We start from the raw sequence: 20,837 nt of genomic DNA on the forward strand, positions 1-20,837 counted from the left end.
ATGACCCACAAGGGATATTGCTTGGAAGAGACTTTTGCCTCTTGATGCAGAAAAGGAATCTTTGGAGAATTGTTGTTTTACCCTTTGGACAGCTTGCTGGAGGCTAACACCTGTTTGGACAGTGTAGACTATTGTGTTTTCTGGTCTCAAATACAACTTTATTTAAGCTCAGTTTTGACTAATCACTGCAAATAAACTGCAGACTTCTGCCTCCAATAGTTTTCAAACAAAAAAAATATATACATCTATACATTTGAGAGTGTTTGTGTATATATGCATGTGTGTGTGAGTGTGTGTGTGTGTGTGTGTGTGTGTGTGTGTGTGTGTGTGTGTGTGTGTGTGTGTTCCATTCAGGTGACTGAGGAGTAAATTCATCACAAAGGAAAAAAGCTATTACAGCTAATTGAAGATCAGCTGATTGCATGTACAGCTTTTTTTTCTTTGCAAGATCATAGTACAGTGGGAAACGGGAACTTTGCCCTTACCCCACTATAGCGTGATCTTGGAGTTGATATTATATATAGTTATCAGGAGGTGGGAGGGTGCAGGTGAGTTTGCCCATCTGAAAAAGATGTTTAATATACTTTTTTTTTTTTTTTTGAGTTGAGATTGAACATTTTTTTCTCAATCATTTTAGGTTCAGTAATATGAGTATATAGTGAAGTGTCATGTGCTTGTTTATCTAATAGGAGAAGCTGAAGCATCTGTAAACTACATTATTAAAAGCAACAGACACTGGGAACTCTCAGCAGGTAAACGTTTTATAGTATCTCTAGATCTTCATTGCCTTGCATAGAGTTTGGTTAAGGAAAACTGTCTTGGGCGGCATTAACCTTAATCAAATTTGAGTAGAATATGTGTTAAAAGACTGTGGAGGGATTCAAAAGGAATAATAACATGGCTGTGCTCCACAAGATAGTGTGGTCAAAGTTGTGTGATGTGGTCCAATAGGAATTAGTAAGGCATAAGTGCCAACTTAACGTGGACATGCTGGAGATAGTGCCACACAACAAAACCATGCATTCACAAAAATGGTTGTCACTCCATAACTAATTAGACCATGCTACAAGAGGTCACGTGACCATGGGGCCATCAACATGCATGTTGTGTGCTTGGTACAGTGTTCATTCACATCAGCATCGAAACTCCACTTATGTGATACAATGGTCCCAGGTGATACAGGGGCTACACAGCAACATGTCTACATTATTACTTACTTGCAAATGCCAAGTGGCTGCCTTACACAGGGAATCTTCATAGCTATCCCCCAGTAGGCTGTCCTGGGCTGCATGTGTAACAGATGCAGAAAGATCTTATTCCCCCCATTGCACTACGCAGGAGCTTTGCCACACTCAGATTCTCCAGAGGCCATGTCCATTTGCCAGTCAATTTAGAAGTGAAAGTGATAGATGGGCGCAGTGCTGTACAGTGCCAACACCATTTGAGTATTGCAGTATTACAGTACTACAGTGTATTTGCAGTCATGAGATGCCCATCTATGATGATGTGATGTTTATCTGGTCAGCAGTGTAGGGGAAAGTGACAGCTGTGCAGCCAGGCTCCACTGGTATGCACACCCTACATTAATTACATGCTCAAGCATAACCATAATGGACAGATGAGTAGAAGGGAGGTCCTTAGCCATTACTGTCAGACAGACATTTAGTAGTGTGGCTGGGCCACATGGTTGTGTACACATTAACTGCATGCAGTGCATGTGCACAAAGGAGGGCTGGGCATCATTGCATGAAATAGGTCTGATAATGCATTGGGTTATTCATGTGATGTAGAGAATATCATGATAAATCAGCTCATTAGCATAGTCACCATGCTATAAACCCCTTTACAATATGATAAACAACACTGCTACTGTACTGGGGCAGACTGTGCTACAGAAACTGATGGGTGACAGAACACAGAGTTAGGTGAGGAAACCAAAAGATAGCAAAGGTGACAGCATACAAATGTACTGGTGATGTAGACAGATTGCAGGGACAGCTGCTTCTGGGTGCATGACTACCAGACCCAATTGTCACACCATAGAAACAGTGTGTCTTTTAACACCACAGAGAGTGTTGTGTGCTGCCATTGCAATGGCCTGCCAAGGATATAGCAGACTGTACTGATGTATGTGTCACCAGCACACTAAGGGTAAAGTGAACAGGGAGGATATATTGCAATACTGGGGTTGGCTTTCAACTAACAATTGTATAGGGAACAGGGAGAGCAGCTGCTGTTTCCATTGTGGGGTAACCTCTATCCTTGCATCACTGTGAAAACATGGCGGGTTGTATTTCTTTGGGGATGGGACATCTGTGCAAACAATGAGAAATAGGCAGGAGAGCTTACATATCAGTTAGAGGTGGTGATCTGTGGAGAGCACATACAGGCACACTGTTAGAGCAACTATGTCATAGCACTGGACAAGGCAATAACAACCACTGGTGTTGTGTGTGCAGAGTGTTCAGTGATTATGTCCTACACGGAAGGCCCATGCTGATCCATGTGTATTAATACAAAGTGCACTGGACCTATCACAGCACCAAAAGAATGGCAGTGCATGCAAATATCCAACCCCCCAGACTGAAGTTCTCTGTAGACCCTATAAACATGTCTGACGCATCCTGGAGAAGGATAAGACAGACAAGGCTTTCAGGGGCAAGGTATGGCAGGAAATGTGGAAGTAAATAATTGCTGTGACAGTCCTGAAGGTGTGTCATAGGGTCAGAAATATGATTTTCCACGTGAAGGAACATAGCTGCAGCCACAGGGGCCAATTTCATAACACATTGCCAGGTTATATAGAGTGAGCAGTTCGTTTTAACTCTCAGTGGAGAAACTGACAGGGCTCTAATTCTGGATGGTGGAGTGAATATGGAAGCTGGGCTGGTTAGGACTGCCCTGGTGTGTGTTGCAGGTACCTCATGCAAGTAGTGGCAAATTCCATTCATATATGACATTGGTATCTCATCATCCAGGTGTACCCACACATGCCCATGTGCATTATTGTCATCCAGGGACAGCAAGGCTGCAGTTGTTATCACTTACAGCACAGGTTATGACTATACACCAGGTGAGTTGTATGATATGTAACTGCAAGCAGGCATTGTCTAGATCCTCTGTACAATGTACACACATGTGTCATACCACATTTCTGTCACTTGGGACATCAGATCTCAATGGACACATCCTACAGAAAAGCATGTGTGTGCCTGTTCCTGGAATGCATCTCACTCTGTCTAATGATGGGGATCACACCTGTACACTGGCAAGTTATATGCATGCTTTCACAAGTTCCACTGAAAGAGGATTGTAGTACAGGTCTGCAGTTATCTGAGGTCAACATGTCTGTAGAGGCTGACAGTAATATTGTGTAAGTGTCAAAGTCCGAGGACACAGTAGCACTATCAGCAGTGCTAACAGTGGAAGGAAAATTCCCCTGCCAAACAGATGAGGAGACTGTAGAGACACATGGTGGACCTCCTGTATCATCAGAGTCTAGTGATGGATGTCTCATCCTTGTGGGTGCCAAACATGGTACACAAACAGAAAAAATGCAACCAGCATCCATGGGACTACCCAACCTCCAAGGTGCACACATATGGCATTGAGGATACGTGCATTGATGCTAGTTGTCTCCAAGAGACTCCTCTATTCCATGAATTAGGTGTTATCCTAGGCATCATTTAGCAGATGTATAGGGTTGTATTCCAGGTACAGATGGATACTAATTGGCTGGCATCAGATGTGCTTAAAGTGCAGTATTGCCTTTGTAAATGCCTCTAATCATTGGAAGGGATATGGACAATGGAAATCCATTTGACAGCCATTAATGAGTCTCTGTGGCTGCTTGCCAGTGGTAGATATAGCCCTGGCAGAGGAGAGTCCACACATGGCTGGCTCCACCAAAGACTCCCTCTAGAAAGGAAGACATCCTTCATGGTCAACCTAATGCAGAACCCCTCTGTGTTACATTACTGAGTACATGCATGAACTAAGGAATAAGTTAAAAAGCTCAAACCACTCCTAGTGGTGGTCTAAATGATAGCTCTTCTGGTTGATTCTCACTCTGGTGATGGGGAATGAATGGGCCATTTGAACAAGAAATGTCTTATGACCAACAGACAGTGAGGTAAATGGAGCCAAAAAAACAAAACTTTTTTTTTCATTTATGGATACAAAAGTTATATTTCAATGATGAATATAACCCACTTATGTGAAGAAGAGGGTCACTGCCTTGTCTACAGCCCAGGTGATCTGAGTTCATTTAGCATCTTGAGCACTGGAGGAGATAAGGAATTGTAGGGTAGAACTGTGCAGCTTTTGCTGGGCGGGGGAGGGGCTGTATGGCCCCGTGCATCACTGATGTTGGGGGAATTTTCAGTAACTGCTGTTTGTGTGGGTTAGCCAGAGAAATGGTCCCAGAATATACATAAGGGGGGCTTCTTAGGCAGCAGCTTCTAGCAAAACCACCAGCCACTGTTGGGAGAGAGGGAGTTAAGTCTGGGAGTGGAACTCATACAGTATTGCACAGTGGGTATGCTCCCTTGTACGGAACATATGCTTCCTGGGGAAACAAATTAGCCGATGAGGCTTTCATCCCAGCTAGGGAAGGAATGTTCCGTAGAGCTTTTGCTCTGTCTGGTGAATGAATGCTAACCCCCCCCCCCCCCCCCCCCAGAAGGAGCAAATTGTCTGACTGAGTCCAGAAAGAGAGGCCATTGGCTAGATCTTGTGAGAGCAATAAAAAAGGAATATGATATTTATAATGAATATATTATAACTATTCTGTATTATGAAATAATTATTGTATCTTTCATACATGGACTTTAGGTAAGTATGTAGTCTGGGTTTTAAAATCAATAAAATGTGCTACTGCAAAAATATTTTTTCTTCAGTAGAATGTTTCTATAAAGTATATGCATACCTCTCCATTGTTCATTTCACAGAATGTCTATATTTTTGGGTCTTATGTTTGGTCTGTTCCCTGTAAAATGTGTAGTTTTTTGACAAATCGTTAAAACTGCAGTCACTAAATAGCGGCAGACATTTGAATTTCAGACTTCATATCCTTCAGAAAATGCATGCTAATGCAATGCCGTTAACTCTAACAATTTTTTCGGAGGAATATTTAAAGTCTGTCCTTATTTTTCACCCTTTGTCTTTGTCCATAGTTCTTGATCCAAACAATTAGAGAAGTTTGCATGTGTCAGACAAAAGTTAATTTTGCATAGAATGCAAATTGTGGCCTTCATGCAGGCTGGCAGTTTAATTGAGGTCACTTTGCTCTTTTCTGCACTCAGATCTGTGTGAATGTGTTATAGGAATGCAGATGAAAACTTTCAGAAAGGACTGGGTGGTACCAACATATTTTATTCCAGGTCAGAAAAAAGAAATATTGTGCCAAATTGCGATCAGTCTTTCAGAAAAAAGAAAGCAAGAGACATTTGTGACCTACCCAGTAACATGGTACAAGATAGGAGAGAGCAACTCCTCTTGCACATTTATAAACTGGAAGTGAATTATCAAAAGTAATTATTTTCATTCATTACTGAAAAGTGCAATTTTCCGACATTCCTGCCTCAGTATCCACATAAACTTGTGACAGAAACCTTTTCTAGTCATGAAGGTAGGAACCCACATGCAGTATTTATTGCACAGATATGGAGCTGTTGGCTACATACAGCAAAACAAAGGTTAGGTAACAAAATATGTTGTTTTTCAGATGAAGTCATAAAAAGAGAATGGTAGAAGATCTCTGCAGTTCTACTACTGATAAAAATATCTTAACATTTCAGGTGAGCACCGAAGCCTTGGCCCAAACATTTCAAAAGTACGGAGTCTGAAGATGGACAGGAAGATTTGGACTGAAGAGCTAATTCAGGTATTTGAATAAAGAAAAAGTCAAACGGAGTGAATGCTCTACAACAAACAGCAAGGATTCAAAGAACAAAAATAAATGAGGAGTACCAATAATCCCAACGTATATTTTGGGATTATTGGTACTCCCTCCATTGTTTTGCTCTACGAACATTTTTGTCTCTTATTTAATTCAGGTATTTGTTTTACTGTTGTTTAAAACCCATCAACAGCTATTGGTTATAGCAGTGGGAATATTTTGTATACAGAATATTTCGTAACTGTGTAATTTATCACAAAGGCTGTAATAAAGTAGTACTATGTGTTAGCATTGCTGGGTGTTGCACATCATTACAGGTACGCGTTCTAGGTCGCATTGCATGCGTAAAACCAAAATGTTTGGATGTAATCACTTAAACCAAAGTAGCTGGAAAGGCAGGGTGACAACTGTAAGAGCTCTGAATTTGTTTTACTCTTACATTTAATAGGTTGTATGAATGTTATTTTGCAATATTTTTATTTTAAAGTTTACTAGAAAGATTTTGTGAACTGAGCAGGGTAATTTGACTGAGCTACTAAATTTAGAATAGGCAGACCAATCCAGTTAATGTAGTCCACATACTGTTTTTAAATAAGTGTAGCTTGGTCACTTAGAAGTTAATTAGTGCTTCCCATGACTTGGGAAGAAAACTAAAAGTAAGCATATCATTCTGTTATAATCTGGGTTCCAGAGTCCAGCTATGAAAAGCAAGGTTGGGAGATGAACAATAGGATATGTAACCAATGGAACTTTAACTGATGTGGTCTGTTTGTCAGAAAACAGACCACTGAAGGTGGGCTGCTGCAAGGGGCATTTTTTCTGTCAGTTATGGCAATGCAGGGGGACTTTTTCCTGCTTTCGGGGGGTATGGGACTTTGCCCTCATTAAAATAAAAATATAAATAAATTAAATTAAAATAAAATAAAAAAAGAATGCCATAGTTTAATGTAATGTATTTTTATAACTTTATTTATTTGTTTGCTCTTTTGTTATTCTGTCAATTGACTGATTAGTGTAAGGTGAAATGGATTAAGTCTACATCACTTTTAAGGATATTTTGCAACCTGGGAAGTAGGTTACTGCTTCTTCAGCTAATGTAGTTTACATACGGAGTTATGGATAGAGCTCAGAAACATCTTGATTGAAAAACGTGGATTATAATTAATGGCAGTCATGTGCTTTTCAGATCCATGGTCAGTCATTGAACACTTTATTCCCTCCACCTGATATAATGGACTTAAACTTTGCTTCACCTGATATCAGAGGCAAATCTTTTGTGGAAAATTTGTATTGGCTAAATGCAGATATGAAAGCCCTGCCCACCACATTTTTATCTAGATACCAAAGAGTGGGATTATCATTAACCTTTTACACTCTAAAGCTATGTTACATCAGTTTAGATAAAAATTCATAATTCCTACCTATGCAGTAACTAAAACTTATGCATAAAAGCTGAAAACTACTAGATTTTAACTGGATATCCTCCCTGCTTTAAAATATGACAGAAAGAAATGCTACTTATCCAGTAATGCATAAATCAGTTATGACAGGCAATAGAGCCCTGCAACCAAGAATGTAAATGTAGCTGCCCAGTCCCTCGGCATTGTGTACTCCAAGATAACTTTAACCATAGATTTTACCCTGAATCTGTGACTTACTCCCTGATTGCTACCACGGCTTGTTCTTCACACTATAATTCTTTGAGCAGGACTACCAGATATATACAGTGTCTGCAAGGAAAACTGATTAACTTTTAAGTGTAGACTTCATCCTGAACCTGTAACTTATTCCCTGGTTGCTACAGCGTCTTGTTCCTCACACTATAATTCTTCAAGCAGTACTTCCAGATATGTACAGTGCCTGCAAAGCAAACTGATGTTGGTTGTTGGTTGAAGTTAAGAAATACTATTACTGCTCATCAGAAAATAGCCACAGTAACTAGTGAGTAAACCTCCATGGCTGTCAACTGCTTGCTTCTCCCATACCCAGTTAAGTCCCTCCCCCCATTTATGATTGCTGATATGCTGACAATGCCCTAAACTCTAACTCTGTCCCTACCACTTATGTAATACTGTTGTAGTCAATTACTTACTCAAAAAAAGACTAATATTTTGTGTTAAATGTTCTACTACCACAGCGCTTGGGAACCTACCTTTTTTCTAAGGGTCGCTGATAACATTAGTTTGGCTTCCTCTAAGGCCAAGGTCTAGGATTGCTAGTTTATAGATACATCTGCCTGGCTGATTTGGAACATCTGGTCAGAATTAAACATAGCTTTTAAAAACCACAGGCGCCATTTTTAAATTCCATTGCAGCTGCCCTGTCCCTCGATGTTGTGTACTCCAAGAGTAAGTGTGTTTTCATTCTGAGTAAACTAAAATCTGTTTTTTTCTGCAATTACAACCTCATCTGTTAGTAAAACTTAATTTGTTACGTTAGAAGGTCCAGTGGATGTTTTAAATACTGATATTGCTCCACTGCTGTTTGCACTATACTTTGACATTAATGTAATTACTGGTAAGGATGTTAGGACATGGTAAATAAAAATAACAAGACACAGCATTTCAGTGACTTAAAAAGTGAATTACTTAGTCAATGCTTATCTCTAAAAGCTTGTAAGAGTCTAATACAGCTATATTACTTTGTGACCAGCTGCAGCACATGTAGTTGTATAACAGATTTGATTGTAGACCTTAATACTGCTAATATAGCTGTTAATTGTCTTTAACGTGTTGTACGAAGCTCTAGTGTAACAGAATTTCCATATTGTAGACCTGAATTACTGTTAATATTGCGGTTAATTGTCTTATTTTGTTGTAAGAAGCTCTAGGAAAATAGAATTTAGGTTCAGTATCGTATGTCTCTTAAACTACTGTTACGTGGTTCTAATTTGCTTATACCTCCCCTCCTTGTGCTGATAACCCTCTAACTGCTGTCTTTTTTACTCTTTCTAGTAACTTTAACTGTAGATTTTACCCTGAACCTGTGACTGACTCCCTGATCGCTACCACAACTTGTTGCTCACACTATAATTCGTCGAGCAGGACTTCAAGATATATACATTGCCTGCAAAGAAAACTGATGTAGGTTGAAGTTAAGAAATCCTATTACCGCTCATCAGAAAATAGTCACTGTAACTGGTGAGTACACCACCAGGAACATCAGATGCTTGCTTTTCCCATACCCAGTTAAGTCCCCTCCCGTTTCTGCTTATCTACATTAATTTAAGGTTGTTGATTTACTGACAATATCCTATACTCTAACTCTCTCCCTACCACTAGTCTAATACTTCTGTAGTCAATTACTTATGCAAAAAACAGCTAATATTTTGTGTTAAGTGTTCTACTATGGAGTATTATGCGTTCCACAGAGCTTGGGAACCTACATTGATCTACGGGTGCTAATACCTTTATTTTGGCTTCTGCTAAGACCAAGGTCCTACCCACTCCATTTGCTCTCACTGTGCTTGGGCTCACTCCGCTCCCCTACTGTACCCCCAAATTCCACCCACCCCCCAACAATTACATTTATAGTGAACAATCTTCTCCCACTAAACACAGACAGCCTATCCAACTGACCATTCTGAATAATCCTGATACAGTATACTGCCTGAACCCTGTCTACAGACTAATTAGTCCACCCCTACCTGGATAGATCCAATTTGTTACTCTCTCAAAAGTCATTGCTAGCAATTACCTTCAGTTACTACCTATAGTAACTTATCCATACAAACAATCACCATACCCTTATCTAAACATAGTCTAGTCCACCATGGTATTCTATCTCCATGCCCTCATCAAACAAAATACATACATTTTTAGATATCTCCAGACGTATACAAGCACAAACTCTTTGATCACTTCACTTATACCATAACATCTCTTGAGGGCTTACCACACATCTCCCTCAGGTATGATAAACATATAACCAAATTCCTTAATACTCTTGTAAACTTAACATCCCCTCTTGCAATTAGTGGTGATGCCCATCCAAACCCGGGCCCCACAACATCCACACACAAATTTATAAAAACATCCTCCCCCCTGCCTCAAAGTACTCCAAACCTACATAGAAAGGGAGCTGAACTGCTACTACTAAATATAAGCATCAGAATCATCCTTAATAAAATTCAGGAACTCCACGCTACCCTCTCTCTATACTCACCAGATATAATGCTATTAAAAGGAACCTGGTTGAAACCAAATATTGGCGACAATGAAATTATACCTCCAGGTTACAATTTTCTTAGGGCAGGTAGAAAGAGTAAAAAAGGTTGAGGGATAGCACTCTTATATAAAAATAACCTCATATTGTAACTATTAGATCAAACTACCCCAGATTTCAGTAACGCCAAAATAATCTACACTAAACTGAAAACTAATTCCAAAAAATACTTGGTCATAGTAGGAAAGTATATTCCACTGGGCAATAACCTGATCACTATAGAGCATATCCTCCACTGGACATCAAAAATATTACCCCAGGAAACAATCATCATATGTAATTTTAGCACAGACTGGCTCACTTGTAATTCACAAAATCCCACAAACCATATAAACTTGCATAGTTTTACCCAAGTCATTCAAGGTCCCACTACAATGGATAAACCCTCAAATAGGCTATCCATTGTAAACTGGACTCTAACTAATAAACCAAACCATCCTGCTCACAACATTCTGGTAGTCTTAGTGACCACATTCCAACCTACATACTTAGGAAATTTACATGTCCTTTTAAACACCATTTATCACCATATTCGAAATAAGAAAATTTTCAACATTCATAGTCAGTTGCTGTAACTGGACTCCTCTCAAGGACTTACCCCAAGAGAAGGCTGTTGAATATTTCAATTTCACCTTCCTTAGTATACTTGACAAACTAGCACCACCCAGGACAATACGAGCAAAGTCAGACTATGCCCCTTGGTTAACTAAAGAAACCAGAGTTCTACTCAAACTCCGAGATAAGGCCTGGGAAAGATGGTATGGGAAATAAATCTCATTCCAGTCATCTATTATATCAACAACTTAGAAACAAAGCCAAAAAACAAATTAAACAGGATAAAATAAACTACTACACCAATATCCAAATGAAACACAAGAATAACCTGCGAAAGTTCTGGTCAGCAATAAAAACAATCCTGTATCCTGGCCAAGCATCAGTCCCATACCCCTCTTCCTCATACAACCTAGGTACTATGGCAGAGCAATTCAATAAATATTTCACTGAAAACATACTGTCACCATCTAAAAGTAATTGCTCCGCCCCTACAACAGCAGCAGTATCAGCAAACAAGAATGAAACTGCTTTTTCCTTCCAGCCCATTTCAACAAGCAACATAAAAAAATTCTCAAGAAACTTAAACCAACTATGCAGCTGACACTTCACTAGCTGAATATCTAAATATTTAAGGTTGGAAAGTAGAGCTGTTATTCACTGGTCTGTTTTTTCTGGTCGTTATTAATTTGAATATCTAAATCTGTCTGCTGATGGTATTTCTTTCCCTGTGTCAATTCTTGTCAATTGTTCTCTGATCGAGCAGCAAATCCCATCTCTCTGGAAAATTTCATATATAGTCCCTCTATGTGAAGGTGGTATCTCTACAGAGCTTTCAAATTATCAAATTATAGGCCTGTTGCCATTCTGTCCCCCCTCTATCCAAAATTCTGGAAAAGTGTATACATTCTCAAATCAACATCTGGACTACCTTTCCACAAATAACCCATTAGCCACATCACAGCATGGCTTTAGAACTAATCGTAATACTACAACCGCCCTACTTAGTTTCACTAATATAGTTAATCAATATAGGAATGAAGGCAAAGTAGTGTCAACCATCTTTCTTGATCTGTCAAAGGCTTTTGACACTGTCTCCCACGACAAACTTCTAATAGCACTTGCTAACTTAAATCTCAATCTCTCTGCTCTCAGATGGTTTAGAAACTATGTAGCAGGACCCCAATAAGCTGTAAAATGGAAAAAAAAACACATCTCCACTTCCAGCCACACTAGGGGCACCCCAGGGCTCTATTCTTGGTCCCCTTCTCTTTATTCTCTCTACTAATAACTTTAACAAGGTTACTTTCCTTGCCTCCTTAGTCCAATATGCTGATGACTCCACACATGTGCTGCCCCTTCAATACAGTAACTTCAAGACATAACCCCAGAGTCTTTCTCTGCTATTGCATCCTGGCTCACTGAATCTCAACTCATATTTAACCTTAGCAAAACTAAACTTATGATCTTCCATCCCACTAGAGCCAATGACCCACCTCCCTCTTTTATCATCAAAGCTATAGGTAATACAACTATTGCATTGGTATCCTCTACAAAACTCTTAGGCGTCACAATAGACAGCATGAGCGTCAGCATGCTTATATACCAAACTACAAAGAAAGTACATAAAAAACTGGACACACTTTATAGAAATAAGAAATTCCTAACCAATGATACCAGGTAGCCATTTCAAGAACATAACTTCTCTCTACCCTCCTTTATGCTTCACCAACCTGAAAAGTACAGACCTAGGTAAACTCGAAGCTTGCTATAATAAAATAGCAAAATTTGCTACAGGCTGTCAGTATCGATCACACCAATGTCTATCCCTGAAACAACTTACCTGGTTGGAACTACCACATCTGCTAGCCATTAACCAGATGATAACAACTCAGAAACTACTTAACCAAACAGAAAAAAAAGTTCTCCAAAACATAATTGAACCTTACTCTAATAATCGAGTGTTACGCTCCACTAACAAATCACTATTAAAAGTAGACAATGCTAAGAGCACTGCTGGAGACATCCTTTTCTCAAATCACATAGCCAATCTCTGGAATTCACTCCCTCAAACCATCAGATCCACTACTAACGCTGCTCATTTTAAAAACTGCTCAAAACCCACTTATCTAGTGCATGGCTCTGCTCATACAACAGTCCTGGTTAACTTAGACCTACTTCAACATACCTCATCACTCCATATAATCAAACCTGCAAAAACTAACCTCTATCCCCATATTAAGAATTTACCTCCATGTCACTTCATCTTACTGTTCTACGTAACCACCTCTATATCTCCCTCAGTTTCTGTAAATCAGAAACTCGGTTTTCATTTTTGTAAAATTTAAATGCATTAATACTGACTATCAATTGCAGAGTTCATAAAATTTCTAGCAGTAGACCACTGTACACTATGACTTATAAGTGAATGCATACCGTTTTGCCTTGTTAAATTGTACTTATTATTGTAATAGGGAAGAGTGATTAATGGCATGTATTATGTATATTTAATTCTATGAATTTGTATGAATTGGTAGCTTTTGAAACCTAATTGCATGCATTTTATGTCTTGTCATGCTCTATCCTGTGTACTACCTTAACGGGTCTACTTTAATTAAACAAAAGCGGAATCCGTCGACACGTAAACAGCGAAACGTGGAAACGTAGAACACACTAAATAACAAAACTGGAAATGTAGAATTGTCATAGTTGGCCCATCTGCGGTATATCTCCATAAGGTAAGTGTGCGATAGTTACAGACCTTAGGGTTAGGGTGCGGGTTAAGGTAAGTGCATAGATAGGTAATGTATGTAAGGTTTAGTGTAGGGTTTTGTTAAGTGTATGTGTGTGGAATATTTACTTTGTGTAGTTATAGTTCTGTAGGGCAAGTGTGCGGTAGTTACGGACCTTCGGGTTAGGGAGGGGTTAAGGGTAGTGCATAGATAGTTGGGTATGTGGGGTTTAGTGTAGGGTTACAAGTGGGGTTTTGGTGCTTTAATTTAGGGTTAGTAGTAGGGTTCTGGTTAGTGCATGTATGTGTTTTTTGCTGTTGTGTTTGCGTAGGTAGTATGTTATGGGCGGTGGGGTTGGCCAACTATTGCGGTTTCGATGTTTAAATTTTGCGGTTTTGCGTGTTCGACGTTATTGCACTTCGCTGTTTATGTGTCAACAGATTCGTATTCGACGGATTCTGCTTTCATTTAATTAAAGTAGACCCACCTTAACATATGCGTATTTAACCTTTATATGTCCTTCTTACGTAAGCCACGCTGGTGCAGCGGTAGCATTGTCGCTGCACAGCAAGAGGTTCTCCCATTCGATTCCCGACTGGAGTGCCTTCTGTGTGGAGTCTGCATGTCCTCCCCGCAGTTGAGTGGCCTTTGAAAGACATGCATGAATGGGCGTGCCTTCGTTGAAGGTTGGGCATCGAGCTGGCACCTCGGCACCGTAAAAATCTACTGCCAGTCATTAGCAGACCAGAGTTCCACTGTGGCGACCCCTAACCAGGAAAAGCCGAAAGAAGAACATATTTCCTTCTTACATTGTTTTGCATGTGGAGCTTTTTTTCCTGGGCCTCTGCTAAATATGGGTTTCACCTAGTTGGACTTTCCTGGTAAACAAATGTAAAATAAATAAATAAATAAATGCATACATATATGCATACATACATACATATTTTAATATTCTCAGAATAAAGTAGGATCTGATGTTGTCAATTTTCATTCAGTCCTCAACTGTTGGGGTTCAGATCCAATCCTCGAATCCATCTCGGCTGTTACTATAGCTCGTGGCCACCAAAAAGGTCTTGAGTCACTCCTTTACCCATAATGCACAAATCCCTAACATCCCAAAGATTTCGTTTGCCACTTTTGTGAAAAGACATGGTCAATTTGAACTCTCGAATTTTTGCTTATGATAAGTGTTTTTCTTTCTCTTCATAGTTTATTATAATTTTCTGTTAGTATTTCTCCCTTAACTTACACTGTGTGTAATTCTTAATACCATTATTGGTAATTCCTTTCCGTTAACGCAGTGTCGGACAAATGAGCTTCCAGCTTTAAAATATGCCATAAGTGTGGGCAGAAAATACCCCTATCAGACACCCATAACTTTGTGTGTTTACTGTTTGGGCCCAGGTAATCAACAAACAGATTGTGCGATACATAAAAACTTTAATCCTAGAGCTTCAGTGGATAGAAAAAACAAATGAATCTTAAAAGGGTTGCTTTCATCATCATTTGGTGAAGCTATTTCTGGGTTCAGTCCCCAAAGCAAAATCCAAGGATTCTTTAATTAAGTCTCCAAAGCCTTCCACTTCACTGATTCCAACTTCGGAGCCACCTAAATAGAAGTTAAAGTTGGATCCAAAGCCAGTTCCATTTCAGCCTGTATCAGATCTGACCAAGATATCTATGGATCCAGGCTCCTCCGTTCAGAAGATCTTACCTAGGAGAAGGTTTTAACCATCCCTGGACCCAGTACATTCACGGGTCCCTTCTCCCTTCATGGAAAGGCGCTGATCCAGGCCACCATCCTTTGCATCATTTCATTTTTTCAGGAGTTTGACTGAAGAAGATGTGGACAGAATGATGATGAGATTTCTCTCAGCACAAATACAGATGGGTGTTCTTCCAGCTCCTACCCTTTTGTTTGTGGAAGCCTTTCCATCAACCATACCACCTTTAGCTGCTCCTTCTTTGATCTGACCAGTGGTTTCAGAGTCCCTGGATCTGAGCCTTCCATGTCTATCTGGCTTGGATCTGAAGATTCCTTTATCTTCGGATCTGAAGCTTACTCTGAGTGTACTGGCTCTGACATATTCGGATCTGGATGACTGTCAGGGCTGAAGCTGCCTTGTTGGATCTGAGGTGTTGGAGTTGACTCCAAGATTTTCAGAGCCATCTCTGTCCAGTGGAGCATCGGCATTGGACAGCTCAGTTCCAACCTCCAACCTGGGGAGATTGCACTTGTGGCAGAGGTTCAGAAGCATGCCTTCATAGAGCCTTTGTCTTCTTTCTTCCTGGAGTGATCTTCCTACAAGGTAGTGAAGAGAGTGTTTTTTTGCTCCAACAGGATGGATGGATCCAACCCCTTGGATCTCCAATCTGGTTCCCAAGTATCTCTGCACTTAGAGCCACGTCATTCTATGCCACAAGGAGAGCCAGCCCAAAGTATCTAGACCACATAGCAGGGGTGTTATGGTCTCTTCCGACACTTCACCGGAACATCCCAATGTGAAAATGTTAAGACACTGTTATCTGTGCTAGCATTTCTGGTTAAAGTTTTGTATATAATTTCAGATTAACCTGTTTATTATATGCCAGCATGACTAGCTGTGATATTGTAAATAAGTTCTTACATGTTGATTAATATTTTGTTTGTACAGAATGTTTAAAAAGTTGAACAGTGTTCTGATATATTTCTAACTGTGCATGTTTGTGAAGGTGATTCTAAATGCAGGCAGTCTCAGAATCAGCTAATCTACAGATGATGTCATTGAAATGTTTCCAGTTGCTCTGTGTTTACTTTCATAGACTGTTGATTTTCAAAAAAAAAAGGAAATGAAAATAAGAACTGAAACAGTTGAGACAGTTACCCAGTCTGTAAAAGAGCCAGCTGAAGACAGCTGATGTTCAGTTAACAGCTGAGTTCAGTTGGTTCAGTTTGTTCACAGTTGCAATTGTTCAGTGGATACCCAAAGGACTCACCATGCATGGAAATGGTAGCAGAATTGTAAGCCTGCCTCTGTTGACATTTTTTTGTTTAGATAAAGTACAGTGTTCTTCAGTTAGACAGGAAATCATAGCAATTTAATCAGAGTTTTTCTAATTGTTGGATTTCTATTCTTCAGTATTAATTTTGTTTTCCTGGTGATTGAATTCTGTTTCTTTATTGAAATAACCGTTTTCCATTTTTAATCATTTCACTTATTATTAAATCTTTTTATTATCTTACATTGTGGCTGGTCAAGCAGTGTTTTCTTTAGTGATTTGAGCGTGCTTATACCTGCTTTGTTAACTCCCAGGCCACTCCAAAAGCCTGGCTGCTTTAGGTCCTATGCTACCATTTGTTTTGATATGTAATTTTAATAATTGGACACTCCTTTGAAAGGGTATGTAGATATTCTGATTGGTGGCAGCATGTTACTGTATTATTTTGCAGAAGGGATACAGCTGGAGGCTTTCCCAGAAGTGTTTGGATGTATGAGATTCAATTTATTTAGATGTGGGGTTATCAGAGGTCTTAAACTTGGCCAAATTGCTCTAGAATGTGTAATAAGGAGTTACATTAAGGGTGGACAGAAGTATACAGTCCAGTCCCAGGTTATAGAGTGTATTCCTGTTGTGCTGTTGGGTGGAAATTGTGAGATATTACTCCTGTTCCAGTAACGGTCTCACATTGGAGTCACTAATGAAGATTAAAGTTCCTTAGTTATTGACCCAGTATAGTAGGGGACATCACATTAAATGTTGACAGTTCATGGGATATTAACTGGACACCCACCAAGGAAGTTCCTAGGAAGAGGAAGTGCAAAAGGAGGCACTTAAGACGCTCCGTAAGAGTCAGTCACTGAGGATGCTGATTTCAGTGAAGGAGAAGGGTCCCCTTGATCACCTCTGGAAGATATCTCATCTGGAGAAATTATTGAGATCCTTAAGCAGAGAGGTGGTTGGTCCTCCAGGAACCCTTCACCAGAGGAATCAGGAGTTGGCCCATCTACCGCCTGGGTTACACTGCCTGCTGATGAGCTCATTGATTTGGTCTCTAGGCAGGCATGGAAGGAACCTGATTCACTTGAGCCGATCCCTAAAACACCAGATCAGATTCTGGCTCCACCTATTTGGAAGGAATTCTGGAGAAAGGGGTTGCCCATGGATGCAATGATCATGGTGGCAGCCACCAAGAAGGAACTTGCTGAGCAGAGTTCTTCTGTCCATCCCCCTAACAGGGAGTCTGGGGCAATGGACAAATTTGGGAAGTGTGTGTATACTTCAGTGACCTTTGCTCTCAGGTCACTGAATTATTTGGCACATTTTACCAGACTACAAAGGGACTTGATAAGGAACTTTCAAAATCCCTTTCTGGGACCATTTAAGCTGAGGCTGAATCATGTGTGGCCTCTCACTTGACTAGCCTCCAATGCATTTCTAATTCTTCCATGAGGCTTATCTCACATGCAGCTGAAGGTGCCTCAATGGCAGTTCCATTACAAGGCATGCCTAGATGCTCTTATATGATTTTGTTTAGCCTTTCAAGTAGTTGTTCATCAATTCACCCTTTGACGACAGTTTGTTGTTTGGCCCAAAAGTGAAAGACACATTCTCCAGGTGTGAAAAAGCTGGAAAGACCCCATCTCTACAGTGGGTGTACATTTTCTGACCCCTCAATGATCCTTTTCTAGGAATCAATGAGATGGATGAAAAATTGGTTCAGGAAATCCCAGTGTTGTTTCCAGCATATACATGGAGAAAGTTCCCCTAGGGACAGAGGGGGAACAAATGGGCATCACCACCCACATGGCAGAGGAAGCCTGTAGAACCAAGGGTCCAGAAATTCTTTCTCTGATAGACCCTATCAGTACTCCTGAAAAGAGGCCTGATTGTCCTCCTCTGGAGGCAGTTGGGGGTCAACTATTCCTGCACTAGAGAGTCTGGCTAGATATAACAAGAGATATTTGGGTGCAGAGGATTATTTCCAGGAGTTAAATTAATTCCTTTTTTCCCTTCCACCTCCATCTGTACTCAAAATTCATGATATTCCACCAAGGCAGAGGAAAGCAGCAGGACTAGAACTAAAAAAGCTGCTATTAAAAGAGTCATCCAAGAGGTCACTCCAGACCAGGAAGAATCTGGAACTTACTCAAGATTCTTTTTAGTGCCAAAGAAAACAGGGGACTGGAGACCAGTTTTGAATCTCAGTGACTTGAACAAAACAGTTTGATGCACAAATATCCAGATGGTGATGGTTCAGCAAGTATGATTGGATGTGCTTGATAGACTTTCAGGATGCATACTATCACATAAAAATGAACAAACAATCTAGAAGTTATTTATGCTTCTGGCTGGAAGCCACTCACTACCAATTCAGAGCACTTTCCTTTGGCCTCATGACAGCCCCAGGGATTCATCAAATATATGGAAGTGGTAGCAGCTCACTTGAGACTACAGGGATTCCAAGTGTTTCCATATCTAGATCACTGTCTCATTACCGTCCTGATCAGGCATCTACTAATAAGAGCAAGAGATCAGGTAATCCAGACTTGTTGTCATCTGGGGATAACCATAAATTACCACAAGTCTCAGTTATAACCGACTCAAACCTTGGAATTCATAGGAGCAATGTTCAACATGGTGTCAGTGACTGCTTCTCTTCCTCTCTCAGGAGTAAAGACTATCAGATTCCAGGTCAGGAAAATAAGTTGCAGTACCAAAATTTCAGCTTGGTTAATTCTGCAAACCTTGGGGTCAATGTCAGCGGCCATTATTTTAGTTCATTTAGCAAGATTTCATATGCGAATTCTTCAATCTATGCTAGCAACTCAGTGGTCAGTTCTTTATCAACACATGTCAGCCCAAATAAGAATCACTCAGGCATGCAAGAGATACCTTTGGTGGTGGATTCGGTCAGATCAAGTTCTACAAGGCCATCCTTTAATTCTCCCTCAACCCAAAGCTATAGTGACCATGGACGCTTCCCAGAGGGTGGGGGGCACTTCCTGAGAAAGACAGTCCAAGGCACTTGGTCCCGCAAAGAGGCCAATGCACATATCAATGTCCTAGAAATGAGAGCAGTGCTCTTAGAGTTTGAGGCCTTCTAAGACTCTTTCCCTTTCGGGACAATTGCAGTTCAGACAAACAACATGTTGGTGGTCTGGTACATTAACAAACAAGGGGGAAACCAGGTCTTACCCATTGTGTTGAGAAGCCCTCAGAGTGTGGCAGTGGGCAAACTGTCTCAACCACTTTCTGATAGCAGCACACATTCCAGGCAAGTTCAGCATGATAGCAGACACTGAGCAGGTCTATTCTATTACTTCACGAGTGGTCTCCCAACACGAAAGTGACATAAATGAGTTTCCATCAGTGGGGTCAGCCTTGCTACAATCTTTTTGCTTCTCCCCTAAACAAGAAATGCAGCAGCTTTGCCATAATCTTCCCATCATGGGAATCACTGAGGGATGTTCTAATCCACCATTGGCCCCCAGCTCTTCTAATTTCAAAATTTCTGAAGAAAGTTGCCTGGTCAAAGAGCAAAGTCATCCTCATTGCACCTTACTGGCCTCAGCAGGTTTGGTTCCCCTTCCACTGGCCTCATCTACTGTACCCGCCTTATTTCTGGATCCAATTCCATACCTCCTGTCTCACCCGACAGGCATAATGCATAAATGCATCTGGATATCTCAAACCTCAAGCTAACAGCATGGTTTCTCCAATTCCGTTAATAGCCAACAACCAATGGTCTTTTCCCCAATCTGTCATATACTTTTATCTGTCCACAAACTTTCTACAGAAAACTTTACACAAGTAAATGGAAATGGTTCATTTACTGGGCACAACAAAAACACATTGACCCCCTTCTCAACTCCTATACAAAGTGTACTTGAATTTTTGGCAACAATTTTTAATGAGGAAGCTAGCTTCTTAGTGAATAAAGTTCAGTTAGCAGTGATCTCTGATTTTAATGTTGGATTTGAGAATTCTGTGGCTTTATCTAAACTTTGTAAAGCTTTTTTGAGAGGCATACTCCTGCTGAGACCCCCGTGTAAAGATCCTACTCCACCATGGGATTTGAATTTGGTACTGCAGGCCTTAATTCATTCTCCCTTTGAACCAGTAGCTAAGTGCAATCTTAAGTTCTTGACCTGGAGAACTATCTTTCTACTGGCCATTACCTCTTCTAGAAGAATTTCAGAACTTCAGGCATTGTCCTATGTCTCCCTACTTGATCTGACATGCCAGTGCTTCTTTCCTTCCTAAGATAGTGTCAGAATACATTATCAATCAGTCCATCAATTTGCCAGTTTTCTTTCCTAAATTTGCAAACAATGGTGAATATATGTTGCATTTGTTAGATGTTCACAGACAATTATGTTTTTATTTACACAGAACAAAAGAAGTTAAGAAAACAGATCAATTATTTGTGTCCTTTGCAGATACTAAAT

General features: G+C 40.2%; 1 protein-coding gene across 6 annotated transcripts in view; it reads left to right on the forward strand.

Annotated features, from left to right (window-relative positions):
* The window catches only part of ARAP1 (ArfGAP with RhoGAP domain, ankyrin repeat and PH domain 1), a 2,759,262-nt gene that overhangs the window by 1,666,140 nt on the left and 1,072,285 nt on the right, over positions 1–20,837 (forward strand). For all 6 annotated transcript variants that reach the window (XM_044073028.1, XM_044073030.1, XM_044073029.1 and 3 more), the window contains one exon: positions 5,799–5,884. In XM_044073028.1, coding sequence (XP_043928963.1) covers positions 5,799–5,884 — 86 coding nt within the window. The remainder of the gene's footprint in view (positions 1–5,798; positions 5,885–20,837) is intronic.

Source organism: Protopterus annectens, chromosome 5.part1 (assembly GCF_019279795.1).
Source record: "Protopterus annectens isolate FY-2018-M chromosome 5.part1, PAN1.0, whole genome shotgun sequence".
NCBI classification, from domain to species: Eukaryota; Metazoa; Chordata; order Ceratodontiformes; family Protopteridae; genus Protopterus; species Protopterus annectens.